Genomic DNA, 18,351 nt, shown 5'->3' on the forward strand with positions numbered 1-18,351 from the left:
AATTAAGCTTAAATAAGTATTTGGACAATTTTGATGTCACACTCCTAATTTATCAAATCTTATCCTAAAATCAGTTAATATCCGGACATAGCTGCCACTCCAAATATATAATGAATACGTAAAATATTGAATATAATTTTAGTTTCCACTCACTAATGTTTTTGCTTTAGAACTTAGGTAAATCCACTTATAATTTATCATATTCGTCCTTTTTAAAAGTATGTGTGAATTATTATTACATTCACTCTCAAAAAGTAAATTACAAAATTGGGATCGAATAATTAAATTTAAAATTTAAAAGTCACTTTTACCTTGAGAAATTAAAGTAGAGAAAGATAAAGTGAAAATTAAATAATTGTTGATTTTGATGAGTGGACATATTCAACCGAGTATCTAAGTATAAAATTTAATAATATCTCTAATCGGAATGATTAAACTTGAAGAAAAAATATTTGGTTTTCGCTCAAATAAAATTTTTAGAATTTAAAAGTTAAACCTACATATAACTCTTTAATTGGAATTTGTTTTTAAAGTTCAATAAAATTTATCATTGTATTTTATCTATTCATTTGATTTAAATGAGTTACAGAAATAATTTTAGCCCTAAATTTAGACTATACCGTTGTCGTAGCTCAATCTTAAAAAATTAATTTATTTTTGTTTGTGTCTAATTAATTGATTGAGGATGGTATTATAAAACAAATATTAATATACTAATTGGAGCGTTCATGGTCTGATTCCGGGTGTGGAATTGAAAGCTGTGGATATTCTGTCCAATAAAGCAGCAAACTCGGAATCACCAAAAGTAAAGTGGACCCCTTCCAGCTAATTTCCCACTCTAATTTATTTAATTTATTATTTATTTTCTAAATTTAAACAGTTTTAAAATTACAATATTTAAAAAAAGCAAACTCACATAGTTAGTTTATGTTGGAAGTGTCATACCATTATGAAGTACAATATCATATAATTGTGGAGACTTGTGTTCCTGACACCCTTAAAATTTTTTTAGGAAATCTTCAAAACTATAATTTTTATTTATTTATGGATTACAACCCTCTGACATACCCACTTGGATTGATTTATTATATAAAGTTTATCACAAACTTTGATTACGTAATGTAATAGTGGGTGGGTTGAATAACGACAATCTTTTGCCTCATTATCATTATTAATATGGACAAAGCCTACATATCATAGCTTTCTTTATTAAATCATTTGACATGATTTACAGTATAATACCCATAATGATAAAAACATCAGTAATGTTCTTAAAACATGGGGGTTCAAATCTTTATTCATACATTTAAAATACAATGGCAAGAGAAAACAAATAAAGTTATGAGAATGAATGGTATAGGTATGATTTGAAAACCGAAGAGGGAAGATTTTAGTGAGTAGCCATCGCCATCAATACAAATTGGTGTGAATTGAGAGGAGGAGATGAAGATGACTACCAAATGGCCGAAATGGCGTCTAAGGCGAGATAGTGATTAGTGGCGGCCTACCACTGAAAGCCCTCTCGCTCTGTCCACTAAATAACTTCATTTATATTAATCATTGAACATTACCTTCCAATTGATTACAGACCGGAGAAAATATGGTAATAAAAAAAGAAATGCACAGCAATAGGAAAGAATACAGCTTTATTAGCTAATGGAAAAATGAGTGTCCCACCCACCACAATTGATTGCAGATTTGGCCAAATAATTCAGTGCCCATCAATCACTCTGCCCAATGTGGACTAAGTTGCCCTAAACACATATCGGTCTTACAAATTTAAATATCTATAAATAAGAGTTCACACCTACTTTATCATATACTTTTTTTTTTTTACCCATTTTTATTCCTCAATGCATTCAATTATATTTTAATAGCCCACTTAGGATACACTTCATCCCATCCATGCATTAATTACCTCCTTTATTATTTTCTTCAAGTTACATTGAAAGTGCAATAAGAACTCAATTATCATTTAATTTTGGAGCATCAATACTAGGTACTCTTTTCATGGCATTAAATTTCATATTTTATTTTATGAAAATTAGTAAGTAATTATGCAAGGTTATGTTCCAAACTACATGTACTAAGGCTGGCAAAAATGGAATAGAATATAAACCATGGTTATGGGAACTTTTTAATATTGATTTTGAAAATTGTGGAAGGAATGATTTGAAAAAGTTACTATTATTGAAAAGGCATTGAATTGAAACGAAATAAGGAAGAAGTATTGACGTTTTATTTCCACACGGAGGTGGACATGATTGGAATGGACCCACTAACCACAATACAGACGAAGAGTTTGAAGAACTATTATTTAGCTAAAGGCTCTTCTCCTCCTCCGAAAAAAACAAAGAGTTTGAAGAAGAAGATGAAGATTCAAACTTGCAGAGTTTCGCAATGGTTTCTTTTGTTTTTGATTTCATCCTGTTCCTGCTCGTTTGTAGCAGCACAGAAGAGCAGTCAGCAGGTGAAGAAGCAGACTTACATAATTCATATGGACAGAACCAATATGCCACAGGTCTTTGATGATCATTTCCAGTGGTATGATTCTTCTTTGAAGTCAGTTTCTGATTCAGCCCAAACGCTTTATTACTACAACACAGTGGTTCATGGCTTCTCCACAAGATTGACAGTGGAGGAGGCTAAGCTGATAGAAAAGCAACAAGGAATTCTGGCTGTCATACCGGAACTGAAATACGACCTCCATACCACACGGACGCCTGAGTTTCTTGGACTTGAGAAGAGCGTCTCTTTCTTCCCGGCGTCGGTGAAGGTCGGCGAAGTGATCGTTGGAGTTCTCGACACCGGTGTATGCCCTGAATTGGAGAGCTTCGATGATACAGGGCTAGGGCCGGTGCCTGTAAGCTGGAAAGGGGAGTGTGAAGTGGGTAAAAACTTCACCTCATCTAGTTGTAACAGGAAATTGATCGGAGCCAGGTACTTTTCAAAGGGCTATGAAGCGGCATTTGGTGCAATTGACGAATCCCAAGAGTCCAAATCGCCGAGGGATGACGATGGACACGGAAGTCACACTTCAACAACCGCTGCTGGATCTGCCGTGACCGGAGCAAGCCTCTTTGGTTTCGCTGAAGGAACTGCAAAAGGTATGGCGGCTGAAGCTCGGGTTGCAACATATAAGGTATGTTGGCTTGGAGGGTGTTTCGGCTCTGACATTTTAGCTGCCATGGATAAGGCCATTGAAGATGGTGTCAATGTTCTATCCTTGTCGCTTGGTGGATCTTCCCCTGATTACTACAGAGACAATGTTGCCATTGGCGCCTTCTCTGCTACGGCTCAGGGAGTTTTTGTGTCATGTTCTGCTGGAAATGGTGGGCCATCATCAGGTAGTTTGTCCAACGTTGCGCCGTGGATAACCACTGTTGGCGCTGGGACTCTGGACAGAGACTTCCCTGTATATGTTACTCTTGGAAATGGGAAGAAGTTTACAGGGCAGTCGCTCTACAATGGAAAGCCCTTGTCAGACTCTTTAATACCAATTGTATATGCAGCCCATGCGAGTAATTCAACCAGTGGCAGCCTTTGTTTGACCAGTACTCTGAATCCGGCGAAGGTGGCCGGAAAAATAGTCGTCTGTGACAGAGGAGGGAACTCTCGAGTTCAGAAAGGGTTGGTGGTAAAAGACGCCGGCGGTGCAGGGATGATTCTGGCCAACACTGAAACATACGGCGAGGAACAATTAGCCGATGCACATCTCTTGCCGGCGGCGGCCGTTGGCCAGAAAACGGGCGACGCAATAAAGAGCTACATCTCCACCAACGCTAATCCAACAGCAACAATCAGCGCCGGCACCACAAGATTGGGAGTTCAACCATCGCCGTTGGTGGCCGCATTCAGTTCTCGAGGCCCGAATCTCCTAACTCCGCAGATTCTCAAACCCGATCTAATAGCACCGGGAGTGAACATTCTGGCTGGATGGACCAGCGGAGTCGGACCAACAGGCTTAGACAGCGATAAGCGACATGTGGCTTTCAACATCATCTCTGGCACATCAATGTCGTGCCCTCACATTAGCGGATTAGCCGCTCTTCTAAAAGCCGCTCATCCAGATTGGAGCCCAGCCGCCATTAGATCTGCTCTAATGACCACAGCTTACTCAACATACAAAACCGGCGAAGCAATTCAAGACGTATCCAGCGGATTACCATCGACGCCGTTCGATATCGGAGCCGGACATGTGAATCCAACGGCCGCCCTCGATCCCGGCCTCGTTTACGATGCCACCATTGAGGACTACTTCGCCTTCCTCTGCGCCCTAAACTACAGCTCATTTCAAATCAAAGTAATCAGCAAGAAAGACTTCACCTGCAGTGGGAACAAGAACTACAAATTGGAGGATCTCAACTACCCGTCATTTGCCGTTGCATTAGAGACCCCTTCCACCAAAGGCGGCGCCGAAGGCACCGCACCAACCACCGTAAAATATACAAGGACTCTGACCAACAAGGGTGCCCCATCGACGTATAAGGTCTCTGTAACGTCGAAAAGCCCGTCGGTGAAGATTATGGTTGAACCAGAATCATTGAGTTTTGCGAAGCCCAATGAGCAGAAGAGTTACACGGTAACATTCGTTGCTTCTGCAATGCCGTCGGGGTCTGAGAGCTTTGCTCGTCTGGAATGGTCGGATGGGAAACACAATGTGGGCAGCCCCATTGCCTTTACCTGGACTTGAGACCTGCAAGAATCTTCCATGGAATTGAAACCTGTCTTCTCCTTTATAACACCTTAATCTGTATTGCCTGTCCTCGCCAATGTGTTCGCAGGGGGGCTTGTTGAATTCGAACTCTACCCTTTTAACCATATCATATTCATGGGAAAGGAAAAATGGAAAGAAAGAAAATAATTGTACAGAATTCTAGTGGATTTGCTTGCTTTCTTTGTCGAAGTTCAAAACATCAATCAAGAATTCCCATTTGGAAACCCTACTGAAAATTGGATGCACCCTAGTTAGTTTGTGACTTCAAATTTGGTTGTCTAAATTGGATGCACTCTCATTTGAGATCTACAACAACTTTATATTCAACTATTACAGAGATTAGAGAACAAACTATTAACTTTTTGAATAACGACACAAATCCAGCCAATTGCTGATATCAACCATGCCGACAAGAAAACAACTAATAAGGTTGATGCTTTTCTGAATTATAGCCATTCATGATCAAGATTCTTCAAATAATTATCGAGCGCAGCTATGACATTTATGGCATATCGCACCACGTAGAATTAAGTTTCATACCTACTTGGATTTATTGTCACTCTAATTAGCCGCCAGAGTAAGCAAGCAAGTCGGCAGTAAAGCAGGAAGAATTTGGAAGTCCTCCTGGCGACCAGTGTCCAGAGCAAAACCTCCAGCAGAGAGAGTGGAAGGAGAGAGCACATTCCATGGCGCACCAGTTTCTAGAAGGGTTTTGACAACCTCGGGATGGTCATGCTTGGCCGCGTTCCTAAGAGGGGAAAGGCCCTGAGCGTCATATCGAAAAACATGGGCTCCGGATTCTATCAGAGGCCTGCTTTGAGTTTGTCGGCGTCGCCGCTCCGCGCTGCCAGGGGCGCCACCGTCGCAGTAATCTTGCACTCTGTCAAAATGTATGGACAGCAAGAGGCCCATCTGCAATAAATGGGCTTTTAAAGGCCCATCTGTAATAAATGGCCTTTTAGAGGCACATCTATAATAAATGGGCTTTATAGGCCCATCTACAATAAATGGACTTTTCTAGGCCCATCTACAATAAATGGACTTTTATAGGCCCATGTACAATAAATGGGCTTTTATAGACCAATCTACAATAAATGGGCTTTATAGGCTCATCTACAGTAACGGTCTTATATAGGCCCATCAACAATGAATGGACTTTATAGGCCCATATAAAATGAGGCCCATTGAACATCGTACGTAAGGTAACAAACTGCGTCGGATCAAAAGAAAAAGGAAAAAATTGTTTTTACCTTCGCGCGTTTCAGAAGCGGGAAAGTGTTGATTTCCGTCGGCGACGCGCTTTGTTGAGAATCGTGTGGCCAAAATGACGCCCGCCTTCAGCCTTCTGCACCTTTGTTAATTCCACGCGCCACTACTCCTTCTCGTCTCTTTCAACGACCCCAACTGGTTTCCTCCTTGCGCCCTCCTCCTCTCCATGATTCTACTGCATTTTTCTTCTCCAAATTGTTTCTAGTTCTCTACTCCGTGCCAAATTGGCTAGAGATTTTCGTTTTGTGTATCATTTTCCTTTCAGTTTTACTATTAATCTTTTGTGAGGGTTTCTTTCTTTCCCTTTTCGTACAAAGGAATATGGCTTCGAGTTTTGATCGCTGGGAAAAGGATCCGTTTTTCTCAGCCGCGGAGGAAGTTCAGGAATCTGCCGATAGGTACATTCTTCTCCCTCGGTATTTCTCTTACGTTTTGAAAATGTTCACAGATGATTTGTACTTGTGATTTTGTTTTAATGACGAGAAAGATGCCTGTGGTATTTGTTGTTGAGAAAAATGTGGAGGAAGCAAAAGGGTTCTCGTTCTCCAAGATTTTGTTTTTCTTTGGCTTTCTGGTGTCTGTCCTTATCTTTTTCTGGATTTAGATTTAGCCCGGATTATGAATGTATATCAAGGGATATTCCTTCCCTGCTTTCCATTATCTGTTTGCTGTCCTCTATTGTCAATTGATCGGATTGTCATGGGTCGGTGTTTTTTTCGTTTATGTATCTCAGAATAGAATCGACATATAGAACTTGGGTACACGCCATGAAAGATGGCTCCAGCATCTGGAACTATGATGAGCTCGATAGGGATTTACGCACTGCTCTTGGCACCACCAAATGGCAGGTGATCTCTTCCCTAATTTCCTTCCCCATCCCCACAAGAATCCCCTCTGCGTTCCATACGTTTGGCTAACTAATTTTCTCAGCTTGAGTTGAGGCATTTCTTCCTTCAATAATCTGTATTAGTTTCTTTCTTATTCTGATGATCGCCTTCTTGCTTTTTCTAAAATAGCTATAACTTGTGATGTCAACGCAGTTAGAGGAGTTTGAACGAGCTGTGAAAGCGAGTTATATTAACAGCACAAATGAAGATCCGAGAAATAGGCACCGGCAATTTATTGTAGCAATTGAGGATCAGATATTAAAAACTCAAAGTTCATTACAAGAATTTTCTCAATCAAAGGGAAAATCCCCAATGCCTTGGATGCGGCTGGATGAAGGTGAAAGCAATGAACTTGCGTTGTTTCTTTCTGGACCTTCCGCAGGTGAAGGCAAAACTGTTGTTAACAATGTTGTTAGTGAGAATGAAAACCCACAGGCGATGGACGAAGGATCAGCCCCAGCTTGTTCAATTAAATCTCTTCAATCAATTGAACAGGGTACTCAAGAGTGTAGAGAGAAGAAGTCCCATGGACATCGGAGGACAGCTAGCGCTAGTCCTGACATTGGTTCCTGGAAGATTGCAATTTCAGGGGTTGATTTCCAACCATGTTCTCTTAATAAACAAACCCAGAAACTTGTACGAAAAATACCAAGTGTTTCGGGGTTTCTAAATACTGTTGACTCTGCATCAAAATTCAAGTTGCAAAAGAATGCCTTTAGGAAGTTGAAAGTAGTAGATAGGCATCAAGAAACTAGTCCGATGTTGTTGCAAGCCTCTCAATCAACTAGGGTATGCATTCTATCAATTGTTGTTGTTATTTCAATCGGTTTTGTTTCCATAATTATGATTATGAGCTAGATTTTCTGATCTAGTTACTAGATTATAGTTTCTGTTTCTTTCCATGTAGGGTATAATTGTTGGATATGAAAGAAGTAAAAGTTGCTTAGATAGTTGTGATGATTTTTATGATAAGCAACTCTATGGCTGGTACGGATCCATTAAAAGACAGTTTCAGAGGTCTCTATATCAAATGCAGTATAGTAGGCCTGTTCAAGTAACATTCTCAACAATTCTTATTATCTCAATTGGTAAGCTTTTCTTTTATATCTCCGGCTTTATTCTTCATGGCATATTTTTTAATCTTATATTTGTGTCTCAAGAAGCAGTAGTTATGTATATTAGAATGTTGGAATACGGTTTGATTCATTCTTTATTTTCTGAGAAAATGCTGTTTAATTAAGTTGTATCTTTGAGTTCCTTTGCATCAAAGTGCTGGAGTATGTTTGCAGGTGATAGTCACATATAGAGAATGTACGTATGAACGTGCTTCCCATGGTTCATCATTCTCATAATGTTAGTCTTTTGAAACTCATAAGATATATGAGATTTTTGTACGTTCAATTTGTTTCAACTTTTTTTCCCTCTACTGGAATAAATTCCCTTAGTACGAGAGTTTCTCTTACTTTTTTTTTCCTTCTTTCTTTTTTGGATCACAGAGGTGCATTTCATAAAAGACAACTTACTTTTATAAGTTGAATAAATGAATAAATGAATAAGTAATATCATATTTTCTCTGCACTTTTATTAACCCTCTTATTTATTACCCTAACTCTTTAGATTCCTCACTTAAAAGTGAAAACAGGTTGTTTCTAGAATCCCAGTCTTTTTTGTTCATTGTATGCTATTCTTCCAAATCAGAGAGTTACAACCCAAGCCCTAGTAGATAGGGCTTTCTCTTAAGATTTTAAAATGCGTCTGCTAGGGAGAGGTTTCCACACCCTTATAAGAAATGGGATCTCACAATCCACCTCGCTTGGGGCCAACGTCCTCGCTACCACACTGCCTGGTGTCTGGCCCTGATATCATTTGTAACATCCCAAGCGCACTGCTAGTGGATATTGTTCTCTTTGGGCTTTCTCTTCAAGGACTTCCCTTCAAAGTTTTGAAACGTGTTTACTAGGGAGAGGTTTCCCACACCCTTATAAGGAATGCGTGTTAACCGATGTGGATCTACAACCACCCTCTTGGGTGCCCAACATCTTTGCTGGCATACTGCCTGGTGTTTGACTCTGATAATATTTGTAACAGCTCAAGCCCACTGCTAGTCGATATTATCCGTTTTTGCTCGCTATGTATCGTCGTCAACTTCACGGTTTCAAAACACATCTGCTAGGGAGAGGTTTCCACACCCTTATAAGGAATGTTTCGTTCCCCTCTCCAACCGATGTGAGATCTTACAATTCACTCCCCTTGGGGGTCCAACGTCTTTGCTAGCACACCGGATGCCTAGCTCTGATACCATTTCTAACAACCCAAGCCCACTGCTAACAGATATTGTCCGCTATGACCCGCTATGTATTGCCATTAGCCTCACGGTTTTAAAATGTGTTTACTAGGAAGAGGTTTCCACACCCTTATAAGAAATGCTTTGTTCCCCTCTTCAACCAACGTGGGATCTTACATTATATGTGGAATTTGTGTATGTGGAATTTGTGTTGTTGGATGCTTCATTTCCTTGCCACCAACTCTCTGATTCATAAGCGAAAGACCAAGCATGGTTTTGTTGAAATGGTACTTCGATTGTGACATTGAATTCTTGTATGTAATTTATTACGTTTCCAGAGCGAAGACTTTTTGATGTGGATGTGGGATGACAGACTTATCTTGTATTTATAACCTATCTTAGATGTCGTCACATGTTACCATTGTTGTTTGACTCTGTTTTTTCAACATCACATTCAAATATTTCCATAGGTGTTCTGTTAGATATGGATGAGAGGAGGGGATGTCTTTTCTTTTGGCGCAATTTTCTTAGCAGGAATTTGAAGGCTTATGTCTGTTCTTTCCTTTTGCAGTTTTGGTTCTACTTCGTGTGCTGTGAGAAGCTATTTTTCTTCACCAAGTGCTTGGTAGTGTACTCGGTGTATGACGTGAATAGCAATGATTGATGATCGGAGCCATAATGGAGACATCTTTGTTTTACCACACAGGTTCTTGTACATTAAACATTTTGTAACATGCATGTAGCCATAGTTGAAACTTGAGATACTCGAGTCACTGTTGTTTACCAAAATTTATTTAGCTGATGAAGAGTTTAGTCCGTGTAGTACTTTCCCCAGTCACAAAAATGGGTCCTTTCTGGATGCCCACTTAGTACCAATTTTGAGAGTTATACTGGGACAATGATATTTTATTTAGAATATAGCACTACAAATGATTTTGAATTTTTAAAAGTTTTTAATATATCTCTAAACTATCTAATAGGTTCATAATCAATTCAAAATTCTTAAAAAACGATTGATATATTAGATAAATTTTGAATTCTATGAACTCATTTTTATGAACTTCTTAATGTCTTTTGTACTAAAGGAACAACTTTCATCTTACAAACCTGTAGATATCATTATTATTATACTCAAAAAGTAGAAATATTATTTGATTTCCTCAAAATCTAATGACATTTGGGAGAAGAAAATGTTGATGGTTCTCAGAGTTGAGGCTTTTTGTTAGGTTAATTCCCATAAGATCATCATTACAAAATGTTAAACATGAAGTTTACAAACCCATGTTGATTACTCCAAAATTTGTTTAATGAAAGTTGGCCACTAAATATAAAACTAGTTGCGTACCAGATACGATTTGTTTATGTAGTCATGGTTCTGATGGTAATTCCATGGCCCTCACGGCTGTTGTTGGAAGAATCTTCAGCTTTTTTCACTTGACTTGAAGCCAATTTCTTTAATCTAGCTGGTGCAAAAAGCCATGCTGCCTCCATCTGCTTGCTAATCATTCTAGCTGCATGATATGGGATCTTGATTCTCTTACTCTCACCCGTTCCATTGCCGGCCTCCATCTTCATTCCACCATTCACAAACATTATGCAGTCCATCAAGCTCTCTTTTGCCAACCCTTTCATGTCATAAGCCTGCGATCTTCTCCACAGGCTTTTACCGTGAGAATTTGTTGGATTTGAGTAACACAAAGCTCGAGTTGAGTCACTAATGGCTGCATCCGGATCCCTTAACAGCAAATGGCATTGTGATTTGTTACTGTGAAGCACCATTCTTTCCTTTCTAAACTTCAACGGACACAAATCTAAGGCTTCTTTGTATTTTCTCATAGCGGCCTCTATTTCTCCCAATCGAAACAGTTCATTTGCCGCTTGTTTTATGAGATTCACCAATGCCCTCTTCTCTTCAAGCCTCTCCTCACATAACAATTTCTCTTTCCTTTTCCTCTCCACTTTCAGAACCCATACTTCTCTTAGAACCCTTTGGAGATTTTGATTGTTCTTGAGGAATTGTGTTTCCATTTGGTTGTAATCTGATAGGAGGGCTTGTGTGATGGCTTCGCCTAGATTAATGTTTGTTCTATCTCCAAGCCTTCTAATTTCCACCAAATCTACGAGATAAAACGCAGCAATTTCAATGACTTTGTACCTGGTTTGTGGGTCTTTGAGAAGGAGCAAAAGACATTCAATGCCAATGTATTGCCAGTCATCTGAAGATCTACACAAATTGCAGAGGGTCTCAATTATTTGTGTGGATTCAGCAATGAACTTCCTTGAAAATTTATTGTAACTCAAGATTCTTATGAGCCCAACTCCACCAGTTGAGGTGTAATTTGACAATCCACCCCACATTCCACACAAATCCCTCAAGAAAATTGGGTTGTTGTTGCAAATGAGATTCAAGCACATCCCCTTGGAAGCAAAACATTTGACCAAATGAAGACACCAACATTGAAGTTGGCTAGCCCATTCCTCTGCCTTTCTATCCTCAATTTCTCTCCCACCAACACCTCTTGTGAGCAAATCTCTGTGGTATTTCTCTCTATTTTCTTCACTTGATCCTACAAATTTTTCATACACTAAATCAAGGCAGGAGGATGCAATCTCCATGGCTGATTTGACAATTTCCTCTTGGTATTCAACAAGAGCTTCAAAAGTTGAGTTGTAGCTAGCAAGGTGACCAAGTGCTCTAACACTGACCCTTTGTTCAACCCAGCTCATTTTCCCTCTCAAAAGCTCCATCAATGGTGGAATCACTCCTGATTCCACTGCTTTCTCTGCAAACTCAGCCTTGTGCATGGTGTAAGATCCAATAACATGAGCTGCATAATAGGGGATGTAAATGTTTTGGTCCCTAAGAACCCAATCCTTGTCCTTGAGGCCCCTTTGGATCAAACTTCCCATGCATTCAAACACACCAAGAGAGGGATACTCTTTGTCATTTGGTTGAGCCATGGCTATGTGCCAAAGTGCACTTAGGACAAGGACATGGTCATGGTCGTCACTATAAGGTAACTCACTCAAACACTGCTTCATTCCAGCTCTTCTTGTTGGAACATGGGTCTCCTTCATTAGACAGAAGAAACAAAGGGAATTGGTGCAAGACCTCATCTTTGAGCGCTTAGTGGAGGTGGCAATGGCAATGGGGTTTGTGTTCTTCTTCATTTTGTGCTGAAGAATTTAGGGTTTTGAAAGAAAGGGTGTGGCTTTAGGGTTTGATAGATCATGAAAATGGATAAAAGGAAGGGGGAGGGAGGGTTTGATTTTTGAATGAGGGAGAGCAACGCGGCGCATGGAAGCTCGAGTTTCTATGATTGAACTCATATTGTTTACAAGTCTCGAGTTCCCATATCAACCACCGTAACTTCTCTTACAAAATCAACATGAAGAAGACAAAAAAAGATAGAACTTTGGATTCTTCGTATATACCCACACATTCATATTAGAGAGTTTTTCGATGAAACTAAGGAAAAAAGGGTGAGATGGGTGGGCAAGTGCTTCCCACGTCAGAAAGCAGCTAACCTGGTGGTCCAGTCCAGTACTATCTTGATAGTGTATGATGAAGAGGAAGATGAAGATGAAGATGATGTTATAAACTACGAATCTCCACAATTGTATGATAGTGTCTACGTTGTGCATAAGCTTTAGTTTAGTGGCTTTGTTCGTGATTTCACTAAAAGACCTCATGTCAATAGAGATGTATTTCTTACTAATAAACCTCGAAGTTAGAATGTCGATGGAGATTGAATTGGGCAGGAAAAAACAAAAGTTTGAGATTCCCTAGTAAAATTTGTCATCATATTGTCTGAAAAACATCTGGAGCTAACCAGGTAGGCAGCTAGCTGCCCCTATCTTCGAAGTTCAAACAACATTCGAAAAGATTTGAAGATATACACAGAAGAATGGGCTCCCAGTTGGGAAATGGCATGGCCAAATAATGTGCAGAAGCAGATTTGTCATAAATCATTAAATAAATGACCAAAAATATTCGATATGAAGTACAAAAATGTGCAGTCCACCGGTTGGATGGATCCCTCTGCAGAAAAGAAGGAAAGGGACCACAGATTCACTACTATACTTGGAATTAATAAAGGCACGAGCCCATTTGGGGTTTAATTTATACATAAAATATCCCATAGGCATAGATCCTTCATATGTGAAACTTTGGCAGAAAGGTTTGGGGTAGAAAAGGAGTGAAGGGTCTGAAGAATGATGTTCATATTTTATGTTGAGTGAGTCAGTAAAAGGTGGGTCTCGTGCGAAGAAGCTGACACAAACGTCAGGGGATTCAGTTGGTAATTGGAGGGAAGACTGAAACTATGATTTCGCAGCTGGAAACATGCTCAACTGTGAATAAAAATGTATCATTTTGTTTGTGGTCCTTCCTTCCCTTGGCGCTTCCGGCCACTTTACCCACTTGATTGATGGAGATCTTTCTTTTTTTCTTCTTTTAATGCTTCCTCCACTTCCACCCATGGGCTTGCTTATTCAGTGGCCGAAGACGGAACTCAGAGCTTGGCCCAAAATTCAGGAACCTGTCCCACCATTATTCAACTTCTTCCCTTTCACCTCATGTTTCTCAGTGTTTTCCTCTGTCCTTCACTAAACAACTCTGATTGAACACTTAAGTCTGATCATGTGAGTTGAGTTGGGTTGATTAGGTTAGGTGTTGCAAGAATTGGGCCAAGACTTGGAATTAAATTTGTGAGTGAGACTGACACTAAAGATGCAATGATACCAGAAAAAGCAAGGAAGGAAGGAGGGGCGTTTTAATAATGAGTCGGTGGCATTAGTCTTCTCATTATAATAATAATAGGTACCTTAGCGTTTGAAATCATCCTGCCCTTTATCTGTACTAAGTTTCAAACCCACATTAAGTTATGGATCCGACACAATTGAAGTTAGCGTGGAAAAGGAAAAAGGAAACCAACATGGGCCTCCATTATTTTACATCTACGTACCACCACAGTGTATGGTTTAACCACAATAATGCCTTCTCATTTCCTCTTCAAACCCATCGATCAAACCCATAACTACTTTTATTGCCTTTTCCCCTTCTAATCCCCAATTCAATTCAGACCTCCCAATAATGGCAACACCAGATTGAATCAATTCATCATTGTCTTGATGGGAATACAACACTAAGCAATCATGCAACCAAGTGCATCCAAAGCTGACTTTGGATGCCTTATGAGATCAAACGCAAGATGTTGGTCAACGGTTCATGAGATTACACATTGTTCAGTCTGCATGATGGGGATTAATAAACGTCTTTGTAATTTATGTTTGATTTGAAGGTTTCTGGTCTTTTAAGATTAGTGTTCAACACAAAAGGTAGATTTCATGAAGTTTGAATAATCTCAAACTTACATTCCAAACTTCAGTTTATTAGCTAAACACTGCTCAGATCACATTTGATTGCAGTTGGTAAGAAAGACAAACTTTAATGATTATAAGGAGAGAGTGATCCGACTTTGCAGGAAATTTCGTATTGACAATTTACTAAGGAACAGGGGAAAATTTTATGAATGATAATGCTCTATTATCTCCAGGACTTCTATGCACCTATGCTTGCTATATCAGTACAATAACTTGCTAAAATACGTCCAGTCGACCCCTCTTCGCGTCTTCACCTTACGCATCTGTATTCCAGATTACATTACTGTCGTCTAACTTGTCGAGGGCGGCGACTTTAGCATGAAATGCTTGTGCTGCAACAGCAGTGTCTATGATCTGATCCTGAGGGAGCTCACAAGTTTCACTCATGGAGCCAAATCTTAGTTCTGCAGGAGGAATGAAACAATCTACAGATAAACCAGGGACATTGAATGCTACTTCTTCAATTGTCCATGCTTCTTCCATCCTGGTCTTGGTGTGGCTCATAGCAGTATCTCCAAATCTGAAAAGGGTTACCACTGAGCGTCCCGAGTGAGCAATCATAATCCCCTCGACGGGTCGGTAATCGTCGAGGAATGAATTGATTGTGGTCTCCCAGTAAACTGCATCCCCTCCATTGTTTTGGATGCGGGTCAAGTGAGAGTCTTCCAAGTGCACAAGGAGGCCAGTTTTCTGGCTGAAATAACCGAATAAAACATGTCTTATAATCTCTGCTGGCCCTTCGCTCCTGGCCTTCAACGTTACAGGATCTGCACAGAGTTTGAGGATGAAGCAATCCTCATCGTTAATCTTCTTCTCCCCAGTGCATCTGGCATTGGTAAACATGCTTGCAGTTGTTTTAGGATCAAGTCCCTGAAAAATGGAGCAACTTGAGCAAAATGATCGAATACCGTGTCAGGGCAGAGATAATGAGAAGATAGACTGAAAATGGCCGTTCTGTGGCTTCACCTGAAGTGCACGGCGTAAAGGTCTAACAGGCCCTTTAGCACAATGTGCACCGAGCCATGGCGTGTGCCTCCATACAAGCCTCCCATTGCAACCAGCATGAACCTTGCTGCCACCAAGCGCGAGCTCTACATACCACATGTCTGGATTCATCTGCCACAGGACAAACCCACCCGACTCGGCATCTTTGGAGGAGTTTCGGCTCCTAATAACTCTGTTAGCAGTTTCAAATTCAGAAGCTACCATTCTCACCTTCCCCATGGCATAAGCATTTTGAATAGAGTTTTGAAGCTTCTGGCCTCCGGAAGCAGCCGTGTACTGCTGTAATATATACTGTGCAGATGATGTCTCCTGAAAGCGAATCCATCCAACCATGCTATTCAGAAAGTTTATGTCATTGAGACAAACAATGAACTCCAAGAATCAACATTCAACAATTAAAAAGAACAATTGATTATAGTTCAGTGTAATAGAATCCTAAATCCAACCATCATCAAGACAGAAAATCTTACAGCAAATTAAAAAGAACAATCCGTAACACAGGTAAACATGGAATTGATCAATCTTAACTAGCTTTCCCCCGCCGAATCATCCAAATATTTTGCAATTAAAAGAACGCATTGAATCGATCCCTTTGCCAGAAAAACCAGCAGCAAGAATCCCACTAACATCAACCAAGCCAAGCCAAGCCATTATTTTATTCCCTTCCCCAGACCCCCCCGGGACTATAATAGCTAGATGATATCAAGAATTGGGTCTCGAGAAGAAAACAAATTGGCAAAGATTTAAAAACAAAAGAAATGGAAGAGAGAAAGAAAAAAGGCTGACAATGGGGGTGTCTTTAATGCTGAGATGAGGCAGAGGGTCCGAAGAGGAGACATGAACAGGGGCAAGCGGGGCGCCCAAAACGCCAAGCAAAAGCCGCAGATCGGAGCGTTTATAGGCAGAGCAGGAAACAGAAGGAGCTCTACAGAGCTGACCCTTCATCCATTGCGCCCATCTGCCTTCCATTTTGGAATCCTCACCGTCGGTATCATCGGGGCCTTCCTTCAAGGGCGACAATGCCTCCACCGACCTCAAGCTCCCGGATCTCCCAATCAACAGTTCACGGCGGGAGAGGCGGTGGCCACCCTTCCTACGGCGCCTCAAACTGGTGGCCGGAGAGGTACTCCGCACTGGGCTTTTGGCTCTTGATTTGCCCGGAGAAAGGCCTCTGACAACGTCGTCTTTAAGGGAGGAGAAAAACCCTTGTTTCCTGTCCATTACCGAAAGAATGGTGGGTTTTGGGTTAAAGAAAGAGGGAGTAAAGAAAGAAGGGAGTGGCAGAGCAGAGGAGTCTGGGACAGTGAGAACAAAGCTCGCTAAAAAGCAAGCAAAGAAGAAGCATAAGCGTAAGAAAGATTGAGACCAAACCGAAAAATAAAGAAAAGAAAAGAAAAGAAAAGAAAAGAGAAGATAAAAGGATGCCGTTTGGAAGAAGGAAACGCCAAACTAAACACACAGGATTTTCCTTTTTTTTCTTCTAATACAATTTCCTCGCTCAAAAAGCTCTACAAATCATGTTTTTTTTTCTTCTTCTTTTCCGATAAAGATCTGGCCTTTCAAGTTTGCCGCGGAAACTGATGGGCTCCCCCCATCTTACGCCGTTATTTTCACTGCCCTTCTGTTCTTCCTTTTTCTATCTAATTAATTATAATACTTGTCACCCCTCACGTGCAATGCACGTTATTTTACCGGGGAATTTTATCAAAGACGGATTTTAGTTGGTTGGGAGTGGAGCTGTTACGACACGACAAGACCAGATGAACACTCTCTCTTACCACACTCAAACAGAAATGTGACGGCGAAATCTTATCTTCTGCAAAAAGGCGGCCGTCCGCCGGGATAATCGCCGTCGCTTCTTTTTTAAAAAAATAAAATCGGCGAGGAGAACTCAGAGGAATCGCAATTCGCAACGAGGGGATCTGTAAAGTCTACGGTTCAATGATCAACGGCGGTAAGCATGCGCCAAAAGTTTATATTGTTTTTTTTTTTTTAAATGGTAATAATGTTTTTTTTCTTTTTTTTCTTTTTTGGGTGAAAAAAATATCACTTTAGTCCCTAGTTTTTCAATCTAATTTTGATTACATTTCAGTTTGAGTTTGATTTTCTTTTTGTTTTTAAGTTTGAAAGTTTCTTTTTGTTTTCATTTCAAATTTTTACTAAAATTTAAATTTGTTAATGGAATTGAATGAAGAAATGTTATGCAAGTTGAAGGATGTGGTAGCGAGAATTATACGCATTGAATATGTTGAGATATTGCTGTTGCTTACTGTGTATGTAATTTTTCCACTTTTATTTATGTACTCAACTCTCTCTCTCTCTATATATATATATATCATATTTACTCTAAAATTTAAATTTAAATTGGAATGAAAGGCCAACTAAGCGTTGTCGTTTTCATTCTTGATTTGAACTTTATTTTCTTTTTGAAGAATACAACGAAAAAGGATAATAAAGGCAATTAAAGAAAAAAACATCCTTTTCCTCCAGAAGCTTCACCCCATGGATGCCCTTTTCTGTAGCCACACGGAGGAAGGAGCAGCCCCCACCGCCTTCCTTCCTTCTCACTTCCATTCTTTTTCAACCTTCCGGCATCACACACGGAACTCAACTTTTAGGTCATCATTTCTCCATTTTTTTCAAATTTTATTTTTTGAAACACACCATTAACACCCAAATCATTTCTTATTAGGATATGAAAATTGATTCATATATATATCGTACCAAAACTGATAATATTTATCAGAATTGATGTTGAAGAGGAAAAAATGTTAGCTTGATGTTGTCTAATTTAGAAAGAAATC

General features: G+C 39.9%; 3 protein-coding genes and 1 pseudogene across 5 annotated transcripts; 2 read left to right on the forward strand and 2 right to left on the reverse strand.

Annotated features, from left to right (window-relative positions):
• Positions 1–2,161: 2,161 nt before the first annotated feature.
• On the forward strand, positions 2,162–4,941 carry LOC111805059 (subtilisin-like protease SBT1.7 pseudogene; annotated as a pseudogene).
• Positions 4,942–5,076: 135 nt separating this feature from the next.
• LOC111805060 (uncharacterized) lies at positions 5,077–9,979 on the forward strand. Of its 3 annotated transcripts, none has more exons than XM_023689927.2 (5): positions 5,935–6,384; positions 6,720–6,834; positions 7,027–7,662; positions 7,781–7,961; positions 9,729–9,979. In XM_023689927.2, the coding sequence occupies exons 1-5, from the start codon at positions 6,308–6,310 to the stop codon at positions 9,752–9,754; spliced, it is 1,035 nt and encodes a 344-aa protein (XP_023545695.2). In that variant the 5' UTR covers positions 5,935–6,307; the 3' UTR covers positions 9,755–9,979. The 3 variants fall into 3 exon arrangements, with proteins under 3 accessions (XP_086984351.1, XP_023545695.2, XP_086984352.1); XM_087128226.1 differs by having other exon boundaries at positions 6,358–6,384; positions 7,031–7,662; XM_087128225.1 differs by lacking the exon at positions 9,729–9,979 and having other exon boundaries at positions 5,077–6,384; positions 7,760–7,895.
• Positions 9,980–10,353: 374 nt separating this feature from the next.
• Positions 10,354–12,724, reverse strand: LOC111805872 (ARM-repeat/Tetratricopeptide repeat (TPR)-like protein). Its single transcript, XM_023691144.2, has one exon. The coding sequence runs from the start codon at positions 12,326–12,328 to the stop codon at positions 10,517–10,519; it is 1,812 nt and encodes a 603-aa protein (XP_023546912.2). The 5' UTR covers positions 12,329–12,724; the 3' UTR covers positions 10,354–10,516.
• A 1,805-nt stretch (positions 12,725–14,529) lies between these two features.
• LOC111806011 (uncharacterized) lies at positions 14,530–17,140 on the reverse strand. The gene is made up of 3 exons (XM_023691331.2): positions 16,334–17,140; positions 15,509–15,856; positions 14,530–15,412 (listed from the first exon to the last, which is right to left on the reverse strand). The coding sequence occupies exons 1-3, from the start codon at positions 16,766–16,768 to the stop codon at positions 14,798–14,800; spliced, it is 1,398 nt and encodes a 465-aa protein (XP_023547099.1). The 5' UTR covers positions 16,769–17,140; the 3' UTR covers positions 14,530–14,797.
• Between the last annotated feature and the right edge of the window lie 1,211 nt (positions 17,141–18,351).

Source organism: Cucurbita pepo, chromosome 11, assembly GCF_057944985.1.
Source record: "Cucurbita pepo subsp. pepo isolate OVF chromosome 11, ASM5794498v1, whole genome shotgun sequence".
Taxonomy (NCBI): Eukaryota; Viridiplantae; Streptophyta; class Magnoliopsida; order Cucurbitales; family Cucurbitaceae; genus Cucurbita; species Cucurbita pepo.

Bases quoted from the DNA above. Each gene is read 5' to 3' on its own strand.
- LOC111806011 (XM_023691331.2), bottom strand. From the start codon at position 16,768: ATGGACAGGAAACAAGGGTTTTTCTCCTCCCTTAAAGACGACGTTGTC. The intron at 15,857-16,333 runs GTCAGCCTTTTT...ATTCGCTTTCAG, and splicing joins GCATTAAAGACACCCCCATT to GAGACATCATCTGCACAGTA. The intron at 15,413-15,508 runs GTGAAGCCACAG...TCCATTTTTCAG, and splicing joins CTTTACGCCGTGCACTTCAG to GGACTTGATCCTAAAACAAC.
- LOC111805872 (XM_023691144.2), bottom strand. From the start codon at position 12,328: ATGAAGAAGAACACAAACCCCATTGCCATTGCCACCTCCACTAAGCGC.
- LOC111805060 (XM_023689927.2), top strand. From the start codon at position 6,308: ATGGCTTCGAGTTTTGATCGCTGGGAAAAGGATCCGTTTTTCTCAGCC. The intron at 6,385-6,719 runs GTACATTCTTCT...TATGTATCTCAG, and splicing joins GTTCAGGAATCTGCCGATAG to AATAGAATCGACATATAGAA. The intron at 7,962-9,728 runs GTAAGCTTTTCT...TTCCTTTTGCAG, and splicing joins AATTCTTATTATCTCAATTG to TTTTGGTTCTACTTCGTGTG.